General features: G+C 64.5%; 1 protein-coding gene across 1 annotated transcript in view; it reads left to right on the top strand.

Annotated features, from left to right (window-relative positions):
- The first annotated feature begins 1272 nt into the window (after positions 1-1272).
- DDR2 (discoidin domain receptor tyrosine kinase 2) overlaps positions 1273-15226 on the top strand; it is a 28882-nt gene continuing 14928 nt past the window's right edge. The window contains exons 1-5 of the mRNA XM_054587580.1: positions 1273-1380; positions 10323-10425; positions 11575-11806; positions 12049-12196; positions 12433-12538. Of these exons, the coding sequence (XP_054443555.1) occupies positions 1299-1380; positions 10323-10425; positions 11575-11806; positions 12049-12196; positions 12433-12538 (671 nt within the window). The 5' untranslated portion in view covers positions 1273-1298. The remainder of the gene's footprint in view (positions 1381-10322; positions 10426-11574; positions 11807-12048; positions 12197-12432; positions 12539-15226) is intronic.

Genomic DNA, 15226 nt, shown 5'->3' with positions numbered 1-15226 from the left:
CTATCTGTCCTGCCCGTGGGTCTGTTACTCATGCATCTAGCAATCAATCGACCCGCCAAGCACCCCTCTCTCTCTGTCACCGGCACTCGCTGCGGCAGCAACACAAGACCTGCCCTGGGGGCCTGGGATCGGAGCGCGGACGCTCCGTGGTCCCGCAGTGCCCAGAGCCCGCCCGCGGCCGCGGGTGCGGGAGGTCATGCGGGGGATTGCTCCACGTTTTGTTGCTTTCAAAAAATATCGCACCGACAGTGTCTGAGGGCCCCCTTGCCCCACATCCGTGCCCGCGCTTGTTTTTTATTTATGTTTTTAACCGTAGCCGTCCTGACGGGCGGGAGGGGCAGCTCACTGCGGTTTGGATTCGCACTTCCAGACGGTGAGCCGCGCGGAGCACTTTTTAATATGTCTGTCTGCTGTTTCTGTCTTCGGGGAAATGCCTGTTTGAGTCCTTAGCCTATTTTTTAATCCGATTCTTCTTCATACTCTTACTGTTGCTGTTGAGTCGCAGGAGCTTCTTACGTAGGCTGGTATTCTGGACGGTTTACCCATCGTCCTTGGTCTCCTACTGCGCCTCCGCCGGGTGCGGGCGTGGGGGGCGGGGGTGCCGGGGCTGCCCGTGTGCTGAGGACGGGGTCTGGGCGCTTGGTCTGCTCCTTGCTCTTGGGGCGTCGTTGCTCTCGACCTGCCCGGGGAATGAAGCGAGGAGGCATGTGCATGTACGTGACCTGCGCATGTGCACACATGTCTACAAATCCCCGCGCATGAGGTCACGTGCGCCTCTGCTGAGTGCACATGAGCGCGTGCGGTGCCTCGCTCCGACCCGTCACCTTGTGGCCGTGCCAGGGACGCACGTCCACGGTGCCACCCGCAGCTCCTGAGTCAGGATGCTGTCGACCGTGCACCTTATGAGAGGCCAACATGGTAAGATCACCGAACGCTTCTCTCTGCGTGATGTTGGCGTCCACATCAACGTCATGCAGACATTGTAAGTGTAGGTTTTACTGCCTCGTCGCTCACGGTTTGTGCGAGTGCTGGTCTCGGAGACGCCGCGCCCGCCTGGAGTTTGGCGCCGTTCGACCCCTGAGTGCGAGGAAAACCCTGGTACCGAGAGACGGCCGACGTGCCCCTCGGCTCTCGGGTCTGGGATCCGAAGTCCGAGGTGCGGAAGCGAACCCCGGGCGCGCGGCGGGCCGGGCGCGCGGCGGTCTCACGGCGTCGCCTCACTCACGCCCTGTCCTTCTCTCCCCGGCTCCCCGCGGCCCCGGCGGGCTGCAGGCTGCAGGTCGGTCGCCGCCCCGGAGATGGCCCCGCTGCCCAGGACGCCCTTGCTGCTGATCCTGCTGCTGCCCGTCTGGACTGCTACCAAAGCTCAGGTCAACCCAGGTAACGCGCCGCTGCGCGCCGCCCGCCGCACCGGCCCGACGGGCAAGGCCCTGGCGCCCCCTCGGTGCCCGAGCGCGTTCTGCCGGCTTCGCGCTTGCGTAAGTGGCAACCGATGACACGTAAATTCTCCTCCGTGTCTGGCTTCCTTCGTGCGGCGATTTGTCTCGGACGGGTGTCACGCTGTTGGTGCCTTTGCGACGGTTCTTGTTGTCGTGCCGTTACTCTGCGTGTGTTTTAGCCGCGCCGTCTGCCGCGGGGGGAGTCTGGGCCACGTCCAGTCCGGGCCTGTTGTGAAGAGATGTCCTGTGACCTCGTGCATCCAGGCCTTTGGTGCATGTGCGGGCTCCGTTCCCCGGGGGTGTCCCCAGAGGGGAATTCCTGGGTCGCGGGCCCCCGTGACCTTTTCTTTGCATCCTGCCACCAAGTCTTCGCAGGCGCCTTTGCCCACAGGCCAGGTGGGCGGAGGGTCAGGGCCTCGCCTGTGGGGACTGGGCTCCGGGGGGCGCTCTCGCTGCTCCCTTCCCACAGCCTGAGGTCTTCTGCGGAGATGCCCCCCTTGTCCTTGCAGAAACTCCACTCCCAGGCGCTGCGTAGCCAGCAGCAGGTAGAGTCCCTAGGAAGGGTTTGGTTTAACGAGGCGGGCGCGCCGTGGGCGCCTCCCCCCGCCCCCCGCCCCGCGAGGCTGCCGCCCCCTCCTACACCAGCACACCCGCTGCTGCGGCCCTGCCTGCGGTCCCCGCCCTGCTGCCCGGAGAGAGTTGCTGCGAGCGCACCGAGGGCTGGGCTTCCCCCAAGGGGCCGGCGCAGCGCGAGGGTGTGTGCATGGTGTGTGCGGTGTGTGCGTGTGGCGTGTGCGTGTAGGCTTGATGCGGCCCGAGCGGGCCCGGGGAGGGCGAGGCCTCCCGGGTCGAATTTCTCGTCCGTGAGCTGGGCCAGGGGTGCCTGGGCTGGCTCTCCCTTGGTTGCGCCTTTGCTGGCTCAGCCCCCGCCCCCCCCCGGGGCGGCCTCCCGCCTCCTTCCTGCCAGTGAAAGTGCCTCCCTCTGGGGACACAGAAACCCGTGGGCCCCTGCCGCCCCTCGATGGTGCCAGCAGGGGGCGAGAGAGTGCAGGACTCGGGGAGCGCGGCGGCAGACACGCACCGAGCCCGCAGTGCATGCTGGGAGCCGTTGGCCGGGGCGCCAGCCCCTGTGACCCTCCGGGTGGCCTTGTCCGGCGGGTCGTCCGTTGGGTCAGCTTCGCGGAGGAGGAGCCGAGTCCCCGAAACATCGGGTCACTTACCCAAGGCCCCCGGCGGGGCTCGGGGCGGAGCCGGGCTGCCGGTCCCCCGGGCAGTGCGCCCCGGCCGCGGTGCCCTGGCCTCCCGCGGAGCAGCCCCGGCTCAGGTGTCGCCCAGCCAGGCCGTCTCAGGTGTCTCCCTTGTGAGAGACGAGAGTGTGAGCGTGAGCTGGCGGCGGAGCCTTCGCCGGGTCAGGCGGACGGAGGAAGGAGAGCGTCCGAGCGGAGACGAGGAAGGCCAGGGGCCCGTGTAGAAAACGAGAGTGTGCGCGGCCCCGGGGGGCGGGGGGGCCCCAGGCCGGTGGCGCCCGGACCAGGCGCCTTGTGACTTTGGGATCCTGAGGGTCTGAGGAGGCGTCTCGGCTCCCTCGCTCCGCCTCCACCCTGCCTCCCAGGGCGCGGGTTCTGGGTTTCTAAGTTAGAGTCTGGATTTCATGTGATTTTTAAATTTTTCAACAACTGCCGACCCCCTCCGGCCATCTCTCCCCTCCTCCGCTCCCCGTCTCTGGCAGCCATCGGCAGGTTTGCTTTTCCATGAGCCGAGTGTTTTACGTTGTTGTTATTTTCGTTTTCGCTGTAGCTTTTGCTGTCTTAGATTTCACACATGAGAAATGTCACGTGGTGTTTGTCTTGCTCTGACCCGTCTCGCGCAGCCTAACTCCAGGTCCCCGCCTATTGTTGCAAATGGTAAGATTTCATTCTTTCGTGTGGCCGCGTCATATTCCGTTGAACAAACGCACCGCGTTTTTGTTCACTCATCTGTCGACGGGCGCTGAGAGTGCTCCCAGGCCGTGGCACCTCCAAATAGTGCTGCACGGGGTGCGGGGAGCAGGCGCCTTCCGGAGTGAGCGCTTTCGTGTTCTACGGGTAACGCCCAGACGTGGAATCGCTGGGTCACACGGTGGTGCTGTTTTTCAATTGTGGAGGACCCTCCACACTGCTTTCCACAGTGGCCGCACCAAGGCACACCCCACCGACAGCGCGCAAGGGGTCCCCTTCGCCACGTCCTCGCCAGCGCTTGCTATTTCTTGTCTTGTGGATACGCTGGCCATTCTAACGCTGTGCGGGTGGCACCTCCCTGTGGTTTTGACTCGCTTGTCCCTGGTGATCAGAAATGTTGGGGGTCTTTTCGTGCACCTGTTGGCTGCCCGTGTGTCTCCCTGGAGAAGTGTCTGTTCAGACCCTCTGCCCATTTTTAATCAGACCCCCCTCCATTATTTTTTTTTGTTTTTTATTTTTGCTATCGAGTTGTATGGGTCCTTCACATGCTTTGGATATTAGTGGATATTGACCCCTGACAGACAGACGGTTTGCAGGTACCCTTTTTCCCATCCGGGAGGCTGTCTCTTCATTCCGTCGACAGTTCCCTTTGCCGCACAGAGGCTTTTTGGGTTGACGTGGTCCCACGTGCTGTTCTTCGCTTTTTCTGCTTTTGCTCTTGGTGTCAAATTAAAATAAAAAAACACCTCCAAGACCCATATCAAGGAGCTTACTGCTTGCATTTTCTTCAAAGAGTTTTATGGTGTCTGATCTTATGTTCAATTCTTTAATCCGTTTGGAGTTGGTTTTTGTGTGGTAGAGGTTCAGTTTCATTCTTTTGCATGTGACTGTTCATTTCTCAATGTAATTTACTGACGAAATGGTCTTTTCCCCATTTTATATTCTTGGCTCCTTTATCATTAATTAATGATCACATATTCACAGATTTCTTTCTGGGCTCTCGATCGTATTCCATTGATTTGTGTGTCTATTTTTATGCCCATACCATGCTGTTTTGATTCCTGTAACCTTGTGACGTAGTTTTAAATCAGGAAGCGTGATGCCTCCAGCTTTGTCCTTCTTTCCCAAGACTCCATTGGCTATTTGGAGGGTTTTTTTGTGATTCCATACAAATTGTAGGGTTATTTGTTCTACTTGTAAGATGCAGTCAGAGTTTTGACAAGGGTTGCCTTCGATCTGTAGGCTGCTTTGGGCAGAAGATTTAAACACTATTGACTCTTGCACTCATGAGCATGAAATATCTTTCCACTTTTTTGTGTCTTCTTCGATTGTCTTCGTCCACGTTCCGTAGTTTTCGATACCTGGGGGTCTTCTACTTCCTTGGTTAAATTTATCCCGAGGCATTTTAATTCTTCTCCACACAACTGCCGATGGCATTGTTTTCTTCGTTTCTTTCCCCGATAGCCCGCTCTCGGCGCACGGAAGCACAGCGCCCGTGCCTGTGCCGGTTTCGGGCGCCGTGACAGGCTGTGGGCTCCTTTTGCCGCCGCGTGTCAGCTCGTCCGGGGCCAGGGCGTCCTGGGACTGAGACAAGCAGCGGTGTCCCCCAGCCGCCGTCCGGACCGTCGCCACCTCGGTTCTTCTTGCCCTCGAGGCCTTGCTTGTGGAGGGGGCGTGGCGGCGGCAGCCTGGGGTCACAGAGCTCGGGGCTCCGCCCGGCAGCGGGAGGGGACAGGCCTGGACCCCTGTCCCAGCTCTGTTGTCTCCAGCCTTGTGGCTTTAGGTGGCTCGCACTCGGCTCCCTTAGGGAATGGGCAGCATAAGCAGCTCTCGCTTCGCAGGGGCCAGCGGAGGCCGCGGAGGGCAACGGGCTTTGGGAAGTCACGAGCAAACATGAAGGGCTGGGATTCGTTACTTTTGGAAGAGAAGGAAGTTAAGTAACCCCAACACCGTGCAACAATGGCTTCTGTCAAGTAGCCAAGGGAGGAAGAGAGAGAGAATGAGCTCGTTAGTGACCACTGTGGTCCCCGAGGCCTCGAGGGGGACTCGGCGACCTCTGGGGGTGTCCTGCCGAGCCCGCGTCGGCCTGCCAAACCGCGGGGGACGCCGGGCCTGGGGCCCAGGGCCCGGGCCGAGCAATTCTGCGACGGTGTATTTTTCTGGGGAGAACGGCCTGATTGTTGACTTGGCTCTTGGTCTGAGCAGCTGGCCTCGGCAGAGCATGGATGTGGCAGGACTGGCCTCCCAGAATTTTCTGGTGGTTTGGACACACACGCAGTAAAGTTCAGACATTGAAAACTGTGAGGTTTTGTGGGGATGGGGGTAGCTGACCTCGAGTAGGAGGTGACGAGTTGTTTAAAGACCTGTGACTGCTCCCTGCTTCCCAGAGGTTTATGGCCTCGGCCACTGTCTTGGGTGTGTGGGGGCGATCGTGGGGGACCCGTGACCGACACCGGTCACCGCACTTGCTTCCAACAGCAAGCGAGGGGTACGGCGGACTCTGCAAAAGACGATCTAAACGAGGCCGCGAGGGACGTGAGCTCACAGAGGTGACAGGAAGCTGAGGAGGAGTTCGCGAGGCTCCTTTAAATGGCGGGGGTGCTAAGCACAGAGTGAGCCAGGAGGTGACAGAGGGACGGACGCACAAATGGACGGACGTCGCCTGGGCTGCAGTGCTGAGCGCCCCCGCCCCCCGGCCTGAGGTGCCCCGCCGCGGGCAGCCACGTGACGCCGGGCTGGTCGCCTCTTCCAACGCGGGCCGGCGCCCTGGGCTTCCGCGGGGGCTCTGGGCCCCACGTCCTGGTCGGCCCCCCGAGAAGCCGCAGCGCCCGCCTCCACCGGGCGGAGCAGGGTCCTCTTCGCTCTGGGTCCCGGGCCGGGCGGGAGCTTGGTCCTGCGCTGCTTCGTAAAGACTCCTGTGTGTCGTCTGGCGCCCCATCCCTGGCGGGCCCTGAGCTCTGACATTTGTCTCGTCCGACTCAAAGCGCAGCTCAGCCTCCGCAGCGCGTCTCCCGAGGGGTCTGCGCTGCCAACTCCACAGCCCGGCACCTGCCACGTGCTGAGCGGGAAAGACACAGCCCCTCGAGGGGACAGTACCAGGTCCCTTTGGAAGCTCTGGGCTTGTCCCGCAGCGACCGTCTGCCTGGGCCCACGGTCCACCCCTTGCCCCAAACTGACCATCGGCTAAAGCGGCCACAGAGGAGGCTCCGTCCCCTCCCGGCGCCTCCACCTCCACCTCCACCCAGAGCCGCTTGGCTGTCGCGGCCTCGGTGCCCGTCGGCGCCTCGTGAGACCACCGGGGGGTTGCCCTGGTTCTTCTGTTTCTTCTCCGGGGGCAGCAGATTCTCTGTCCACCACATGGGACAAAAGGTCCACCACACGGGTACCTCGTGGCCAGCGTGAGTCGTGCTAAGTTTTACTTTTGAATTGGCCGCTAGGAAGCTCAGAGCCCTGCTGAGGCTTGTCACCAGCCAAACATCTGGAACCTGGTGCCACGCGTTTTGGCTATTAACCTGAAATCGCCCAGCTGGCCCTAGTCCCCGTTTTCTCTCCCCTGTGCTACATTCCTCCCTCCCTTCTTTCCTGCCTTCCTTCCTTTCTTGTCTTATACAGCTTTGGAAGCTGACTCCAATCTTTTTTTAGAATGTGTCCAAGTGAAAATAATTACACAATGAATAATTCTTGACCTTTGCTAAGTGCCGTGGCCCCCAGTAGTGGACACACGTGAACTCGTAATTTCTCACAGAATCTCCTTAAAGAAGCACCATTATAGCTACTAACCTGCAAGGCTGGGCGCGTAAGTAAGTGGCCTCCCTAAGCCATAAAACCTCGGAGCCGCTTAAGAAAGCGCGAACGCAGTATCCACGAGGAATGACCTCCCCCGCCAGCGGCTGAGCCCCGCTGCCCTCAGTGCTCCGAGTCCTTCGTCTAGAGGGGTGTCCAACGTCTCGGAAGATGTCGAAGACGAACTTCTCCATCTTGATTCCGTTTGGCTTCTCGGGCTTGACGACCCGGCCCTGGGAGTCCACGCACGGAACCTTCTTCTGAGCCACGTGGTGCCGCAGCTGAGGCTCGTGCACACTGCGCGGGGGAAGGAGGCCGTCGCTGTGCGGACGCAAAAGCCGGCGACCCGTCCGCCACGCTCGGGGCCAGCGCTCGGCCGCCGGGTGGGAGCCCCTCGCCAGGGCGAAGCTCTCCGGGTCCCCCCGCTCACGCCACGTCTCCCCCACGGCCCCAGGCTTCCCGCCCGCTCTCCTCTTTGCCCCCAGCTTCCTGAGACCCCTCCCAGGTCAGGGTGGGAAGTCGGGCGTCAACAGCCACTGCAGGTGAATTAACAAGCTACAAACAGCGCCGTGGACCGCGCGGCGACGGGGACCAGGAGCTGACGTTCTGAGCGGGGGGTGTCCAACCTTTTGGCGTCCCTGGGCCGCACTGGAGGAGGAAGAGTCGTCTTGGGTCACACATTAAATACACTGGGACACGTCATCACAGAACAGTCTCCTGTTCTAAGTGAAGTGACGCCTCCATCCTGGGCCGTGTGTGGCTCGCGGGGGACAGCTCGGCTGGGCCGGGCTGGGTCTGCGGCGCTGCCGACACAAGGCCAGGAACAGAGGTGCAGGGGCGTAGTGACCTGCCTCGGGGGCCCGTCTCCGGAAGTGGCAGGACCTAGTGCCGCGCGTGGACAGTTCGGCATGTTCCGCCCACTTGGCCGCCCCCAGGGGCAGCCGCGGAGCCGTCTTCGCTGGCCTCCTCCTCATGGGGGGGGGCGATGCATTGTGACGCCGCCCCCCGCCCCCGGCCCCCGGCTCTGGACCCAGCTCAGCTCGGTCCCCTCCTGGGGCTCAGCAGGAATTGGTCCGGGGACGCCTCTGTGGCTTCGGAGGGGACTGCAGCTGGGGCAGCAGAGGCCTTGGCCGAACAGCCTCCGCGCCCCGCGGACACCGGGCAGCCCGCAGCGCGGCTGTGGGGGGCCGCCCTGCGTGCCGGCTGCTTTCACGGGTCGCCCCGTCCTTTCTGGGTTTGGAGGAACTAGGCCGTGGTAGCCTTGGGCCGGAGAAAGAGGGGCCAGGGATCGGAGGCCCTCGTCCCAGGCCCGGCCACCTGAGCCGGCGGAGGCTCCGAGCGACGTTCCCTCCGTGGGCCGTCGCACGGGCCGGGCTCCTGGGGGCCCCTCCTCGCGCTGTCTCACTGGTGGTTTCTTTTCCCACTGGTGCTTTCTCAGCCTGTTTTGACTGGTCTGGGACCCTCGCTTTCCCTTCTGAGCTTTGGAACAGCTTTGTCGAGACAGAAATGCCCGTCTCCGAGGGTGGGGGCGGGCGGACGTCTTCGCCGCCGAGCGCTTCTCCCCGCGACGTCGCGCGTGTGCGGCGTGTCATCTCCCAGCAGCGTTGGGAGCGCCCGGCGGGCCCGGCGCGCCCGGCTGCCCTCACGCTGGCCCCTCCGCCGGTCTCCGGGCGTCCTCGCGTCCCTGCACAGAACAGATAACTTCGCTTTTTCGCCTTTAAGGCTTTATGCTGTTACAATCATTTTATGTTTGTGTATGTTGCAAGCCACGCGCTATATGATCATTTTTGTTTAACTGGTCAAGTACCACTTAGAGATATGAACAACGTTTAAAATCATCTCCTGTATTTCCTGTGGAATTGCCACTTTGAGCGGGGAATTGCTGCCATCTTTATTTCTGGTCCTACGTTCAAAACACGTCTCTTTTCTCTGTCTCCTAAAAGTTCCTCTTTGTCGCCAGCTTTTAGCAATTGGGCCCTGACATCCTATAACACAGTTTTCTTCGTGTTTCTTGCGCTCTGTGTCACAGAGCTTCTTGGGTGTAGAATTTTCATTAAACGCGAAAACGCTGCCCCCGTCTTTGATTCACGTAGTGTCCTGTCTTCCTGCCTCCTCTCCTCCAAGGGGTCTGTCAACCTGCGAGCCGGGAGGTTGACGCGCTCCGTCCGCATCTTACTGATGCTCTAGCTTTGGGTCGACCGATTGATTGGCTTTCTGTCTCGCCTCGTTTTGGGTGGTTTCCGTGGATGTTTCCGTGGAGACCGTTGCTTCCGTGCATCATCCGCCCTTCGTCCCGGCCCGCGCGTTTGGTCTCAGGCGCTCGGCTTCGACCCTGGAAATCTCCTCTGCACGCATGGGCCCTAAATCGCGTGCCAGGCTCTCGTCTGGGTCGGGCCCGCAAGGGCCCGGGCTGCCGCGGGGTTTCCGCCCACTCTGCCTTCTCTGCCGGCGCCGCTGCCCCCCGGGCAGCCGGCCGCTGTGACGGCGGCGCCGGTGCCGTCCTGACACTCGCCGCCTTCGCGCCGGTCTCTCGGGGGGCGCTGCCCGTGGCTGTCTGACAGCTGCCGCACTGAAGCCCAGCGTTCCCCGCACTCTGCCCGTGTCTTCTCTGCCCGTCTGGTTCACCCAGGAGAGCAAGCCTGGCCCCCGGCCCCCGCCCCAGGCAGGAGGGGAGGCCTGTCTCTGAGCGTCCGGGGCCCCAGCTCGGCGCCGTCACGGGAGCGTCCGCCGGATCTGCGCCCTGGTCCCCGGAAACCGGCTCCCTGGAGGGGATGCTCTGGGTCGCCGGGGGCCCGGGTCGCGCAGAAAAACTGTTGGGGACCCGCGCACCTGCTGATGACGGGGGAGGGGGAGGAGGGCGAGGCCCCGGGCGTTGCCCGAAGGGAAGGAGAAGTCAGCCAGTGTGCTGTGCTGGGTGCTTGTCAGAGATTGGCCCGGAGCGTAGCCGGGCCTGGGGTCAGGGCACAGACGATCGAGGGGCACCCGGGTGGGGGGCGCAGCCCGGAGGAGAAAGAGGCTGAGGGTCATCGTGATGTGGCCGGGGTCACAGGGGACTTCGGGAGACTTGAGGCCACCTTGTCCACATCCAATGACCCCGTCCCTTCTTCCGGGGCCTCCGGAGAGACGAATGAAGGTGTCCTGTCTTTGGTTTCTCCCGGTCCAGCCGTGTGCCGCTACCCCCTGGGCATGTCGGGGGGCCACATTCCGGACGAGGACATCACCGCGTCCAGCCAGTGGTCGGAGTCCACGGCTGCCCGATATGGAAGGTGAGGGCCGCCCCCAGGGCGGGGCTGGCGGGGATGGGCAGGGCTTCACGGCGCCGCTGCGCCGGGAGGGTTCCGGGTTGGGCCGTGGGTGCTGCTCGGGCGATGTCCCGACCACAGCGGCCACGAGCCGCCACGGGGCGGGGGTCCGCGGACCCGCAGGGGCCTGCGTTGCCTCCTCGCGGTGGGCGGGGATGCTGCGGGAAGGGGCAGCCTAGGCAGGACCCCGGGGTCAGAGACCTGGGCCTCTCCCCGCCGGCTTCTCCGTGAAGCCTCGCGCACTGAGCGAAGCGCCCACACGCCAGTGGTGAGGCCCCCACGCGTCCTCCCTTCAGGCACGGGCAGCCCAGCGAGGCGCGTGGGGTCCTCCGGGGGCTCAAGCTCCTTTGTCAAAGCCACCTGCTCGCTGGGCCCGCCCCCCGACCCGTGATCTAATCCCCTGGGGGAGCAGCGTTGGTTTCTGCCCCCCTGGCATCGCCGCAGGAACAGCGCCCCCTAAATCCCACCTGCGAGAGCCCAGGGCGAGCAGGGGCGGGTAGGAAACGGGCACCAAGGAGCCAGTGACGCCTGTGGGTGAGGGCGCACTGTGTGGAAGCGGGGACGCGGCCAGACGTCCCCACGCGGGCCTGGCGCCGATTTCACAGCCCCGTTCACGGGCAGCCCGACACGCGCCTGCCCTCGGCCCGCCATGCGCCTCCACTCTGCCGGCGGCCGTGCCCTTCCTGCCGGCGACGCGGCCCACGCCGGGGACCCAGGGCCTGTCCCTCCCCACCCCGGGACCTGACCCCTGGTGGCGCGGCCAGCGTCACCACGCTGAGACAGTTGGCATGGGCTCGTGCACAGCCGTCGGGGGGCACGCAGTGCAGGACGTCCACCGAGACCCCGGGGCAGGATGGGACTGGGCCCCGTGCGACCCAGAGGCCTCTCGCCCCCAGTGGTGGCCGTCCTCCGGGCCCTGGGCCCACGGCGGGGGCGGGGGGCAGCCTAACGTGGGTGCGATGGCTGCCGTCTGACCACTGGGGTGAACCGAAGGGGTCCGCCGGGCCCGGAGTCCCGCCCCCTCCCCAGGACGGGCAGCTGCTTGCTCCGGGTTGGGACGCACGCCCAGGGTTTCACGCACGGTGTCCCTGTCCCCCACCCCTCATGCCGCAGGCTGGACTCGGAAGAAGGGGACGGGGCCTGGTGCCCTGAGGTCCCGGTGGAGCCAGACGACCTCAAGGAGTTCCTGCAGATCGACCTGCACACCCTGCACTTCATCACGCTGGTGGGGACCCAGGGCCGCCACGCCGGGGGCCACGGCATCGAGTTTGCCCCCATGTACAAGATCAATTACAGCCGGGACGGCAACCGCTGGATCTCCTGGCGGAACCGGCACGGGAGGCAGGTAGGCGGCGGGCGCCCAGCCCCCGCGGCAGCAGGGGGGGCGTCCCGGGCTGTGTGCGCGGCTGCGCATCCGCATCGCGGCCCCGCCCTGGCCCGCGGGGGACCCGGCGTGGGCGGTGGGGCCGGAGCGGAGCTCCCAGAGCGCTGGCCAAGCTGAGGGGTAATTCTCTTCTCGAAGCGCAGGGCGCGGGTCCGACGGGGCGAAGGCTCGGTCACCCCAGCGCTGTCCCCGCCCTCTCCCAGGTGCTGGATGGGAACAGCAACCCCTACGACATTTTCCTGAAGGACCTGGAGCCGCCCATCGTGGCCAGACTCGTGCGCTTCGTCCCGGTCACCGACCACGCCACGAACGTGTGCATGCGGGTGGAGCTGTACGGCTGCGTCTGGCTGGGTGGGTGTCCAGGAGGGGCTCGCGGCCCCACCCCCGGGGGCTCAGCCTCCCCCCTGCGCGCTGGAGAGCAGGGGGCCTTGCGCAGCCGGCCTGGCGGGGGCCCTGCCTCCCCCCGGCAGCAGGCGGACCCCTTCTCGGGGCTCCACGCCCGCGTGCGGTCCTGGCGCTGGCCGGCCGGCCCGAGCGGCCGGACGCGCCCTCCTGGAGGTGCTGACCGCCTGCGTCTCCCTCGGCAGATGGCCTGGTGTCCTACAACGCCCCGGCCGGGCAGCAGCTGGTGCTCCCCGGGGGCTCCGTCATCTACCTGAACGATTCTGTCTACGACGGAGCTGTGGGCTACAGGTAAACGCGGGGCTCTTTGCCTATCAGAACGGGACAGTGGCCGCTAGAAGAGAATCCTTGGGGTCAATAATCGATCAATCCATCAGCCAACCTGCCCTGGGCATTGCGAGATCATTTAGCGTCCAGAGGTGTCCCCCCTGCGGCCCGCGGGTCGCATGTGGCCCAGGACAGCTGTGAACGCAGCCCAACACAAACGCGTACATTTACTTAAAACATCGTGAGATATTTTTGTGATGACACATCACAATGTATTTCACGTGGGGCCCAAGGCAATGCTGCTTCCTCCTGTGTGGCCCAGAGACGCCCAAAGTTCGGACTCCTTGATGGACGAACTCGAATACGCAGCCTCTGCTGGCAGGAGGGCAGGGCCCGGTCCGGGGGGACAGAGCAGAGACGGGGAGACTGGGAACTACCCCCTTCCCAGGTGGCTCCGAGGAGGCCGCCACGTACTGTGACCCTTACCGCCGGGCGCGGGGTCCGACCCCAACAGGGGCTGACGTACGGAGGCAGGGGGCCGCCGGAGCTGAAGTTACCGGTGTGAGCCGCCGGACGGGCAGGAGGTTCGGGAACTGAGGCCCCACAGCCGTAAATGCCTTAGAAACTGTGAGGGGCCGTGGACCCCCGAGGCTTGGCATCAACAGGGCGCGGTTTGGGGGCGAGCCGGTCGTCAGAGCGGGGCGGGGGAGCGGGGCCAGAAACGGACCGGGCCGGGTGGGCCCGTGGGGCAGCCTGCTCAGCCCCCGCTGGGGCTGGGGCTGGGGGACACCCGCCCCACCTGTCCCCCGGGCGCCGAGCCCGGCCATTCGTCCACCGTGTCAGCGCCTGTGTGTCGCTTGGCTCAGCCTCGACCTGCAGAGGTGGACCTGGGCACAGTGGTCAGAGCCCAGCGAGGCCCAGACCAGAGGCAGGAGGCTGGTGACCCTGGAGCGAGGAGGCCCAGTGCCCCGCGGGCCGACATGGGGGCGCAGGCCGCTGTCTCTGCGCATCAGCCGTCGCCAGGGCGGGCACCGGGCCCGCTGGGCGCGGTGGGTACTTGAGCCGGGCGCCGCCTTTGGCCCCAAAGCTCGCAGGCAGGGATGCGGCCGCAGCAGGGATGCGGGACCGTGCACAGGAAGGAGCCAGCGGTGCCCGGGTGCCCCGGGGTCTGAGGAGGGGTGAGCTGAGAGGCAGTGCAGCCGGGGCTGGGCACCCTCGGTCCTGCCTCCAGGGCGCCTGCCCCGGCCGCGAGGCTCAGGCGGCAAGACGGGCGAGGAGAGCGTTCGGTCCCGGGGAGGGGCTGCCTCCACGCAGGGGAGCCGGTCTGGCCTGCTGTGGGGGGAGCTCGGAAGGGACCCCGCAGGATGGGGGCGGCCCAGGCAGGGGGTGCTCGCAGGGCATTTGGGTCCCGAGAGCACGTGAGGGCGGGAGAATCGCCGTGGTGAGCAGTCGGGGCGCCGCGCCATCAGCCAGGCCGGTAGGAGCGACGCTGGCGAGGCAGACGGTGTCCTGGTTTGGGGCCTGAACATCCGGGCCGGCGGGGCGGGGGCGGGCGGGGGCGAAGAACAGCGCGCTGGCCCGCGGTGACTCTGGGGCCGGGGCCGGGAGGGCTACCCGCGCGGGGACATTGGCCACGTGGCGCAGCATCCGTCCTGCTCAGTGAATCTCCTCGCCTACAAATTGGATTAAAATGGGCGCTGAAATTCCGCAGGGCTTCAAAAACACGTTGCAACTACAGTTTCCTTTCGGTGTCAGTGTGCGTCGGTTCCAGGTGTCCGGCGTAGTCATCGGGCACGTGCGTGGTTTCCGCAGTGCTCGGCGGGGGAGCCGGGCGCCCGCCTGGCCCCGCACGGTTGTCAGGACGTCACTGGCTCTTCCCTGGGTGGGACTCCACGTCGCTGTGCGATTCTGCAACTGCCAATCTGCGCTTTTTAACCCCTCCCCCGTTTCCGCAGACGGGGCGAAAGGGCTGCCTGCCCCGGCCCTTCCGTGTGATGCCCGGTTGGGCGTCGGAGGCTGAGTCGGGAACCCACGGGCTGGACGAGGACCCCGCCCATTCGGGGGCGAGGCAGCTGCCCAGCAGCCCCGGGGCCGTGCAGGCGGCGGTCGGGGCTGTGTGCTCGCTCGCTCCGTCCCTCCCTCCCTCGTGGATTCGTGAATGAACGCAGTTGACAGCATTGAGTCCGTATAAAGAGATGCGTTAGAGTCGGTATTTAAGAATAGGCAAGGCTACGGTAGCTTAGAGCGAGCGGGGAATGACTCAATGATGCTGAAGCGTTCTGCTCCGGGAGAGGGAACCAAAACCGAGCGTTTCCTGCAACGCCTGTCTGTGACAGGGCATCGAGCGCGGACGCAGGCCGAGGGGGTCCGTGCTCGAAGCACGGGGTCCGGCAGGAGCGGGGGCTGCTTGCCTGTGGCGGGTAGAGTCACGATACAGGTGTCAAAATTTACAGTTTCAATTTGAACGCTTCCCCTACAATGTCCATGGTGCGCTTGAGTGTGATACTGTGACGCCACAGGGCAGGCGCATGACTTTGTACTAAGAGGTTTTGTGCTAACAGGGGGCGTATTCGCGCCGGACCCCGTGTATTGACTGGGGTCTCCGGCCCCTCCGTGGGGACTGCTTCCCCGGGCCCCGGCCGCCGCGGGGGGAGACCTGCCCCTCACGGGCGGGCCCTCACGCGGCGCCTGTCCCTCTCCCCCCGCCCCGGC

Source organism: Pteronotus mesoamericanus, unplaced genomic scaffold (assembly GCF_021234165.1).
Source record: "Pteronotus mesoamericanus isolate MK-2021 breed Mesoamerican mustached bat unplaced genomic scaffold, CSHL_Meso_final scaffold_1186, whole genome shotgun sequence".
Lineage (NCBI taxonomy): Eukaryota > Metazoa > Chordata > Mammalia > Chiroptera > Mormoopidae > Pteronotus > Pteronotus mesoamericanus.
Note: the sequence above shows the minus strand (reverse complement) of the source record. Positions and strands in the feature narration are given on the sequence as shown.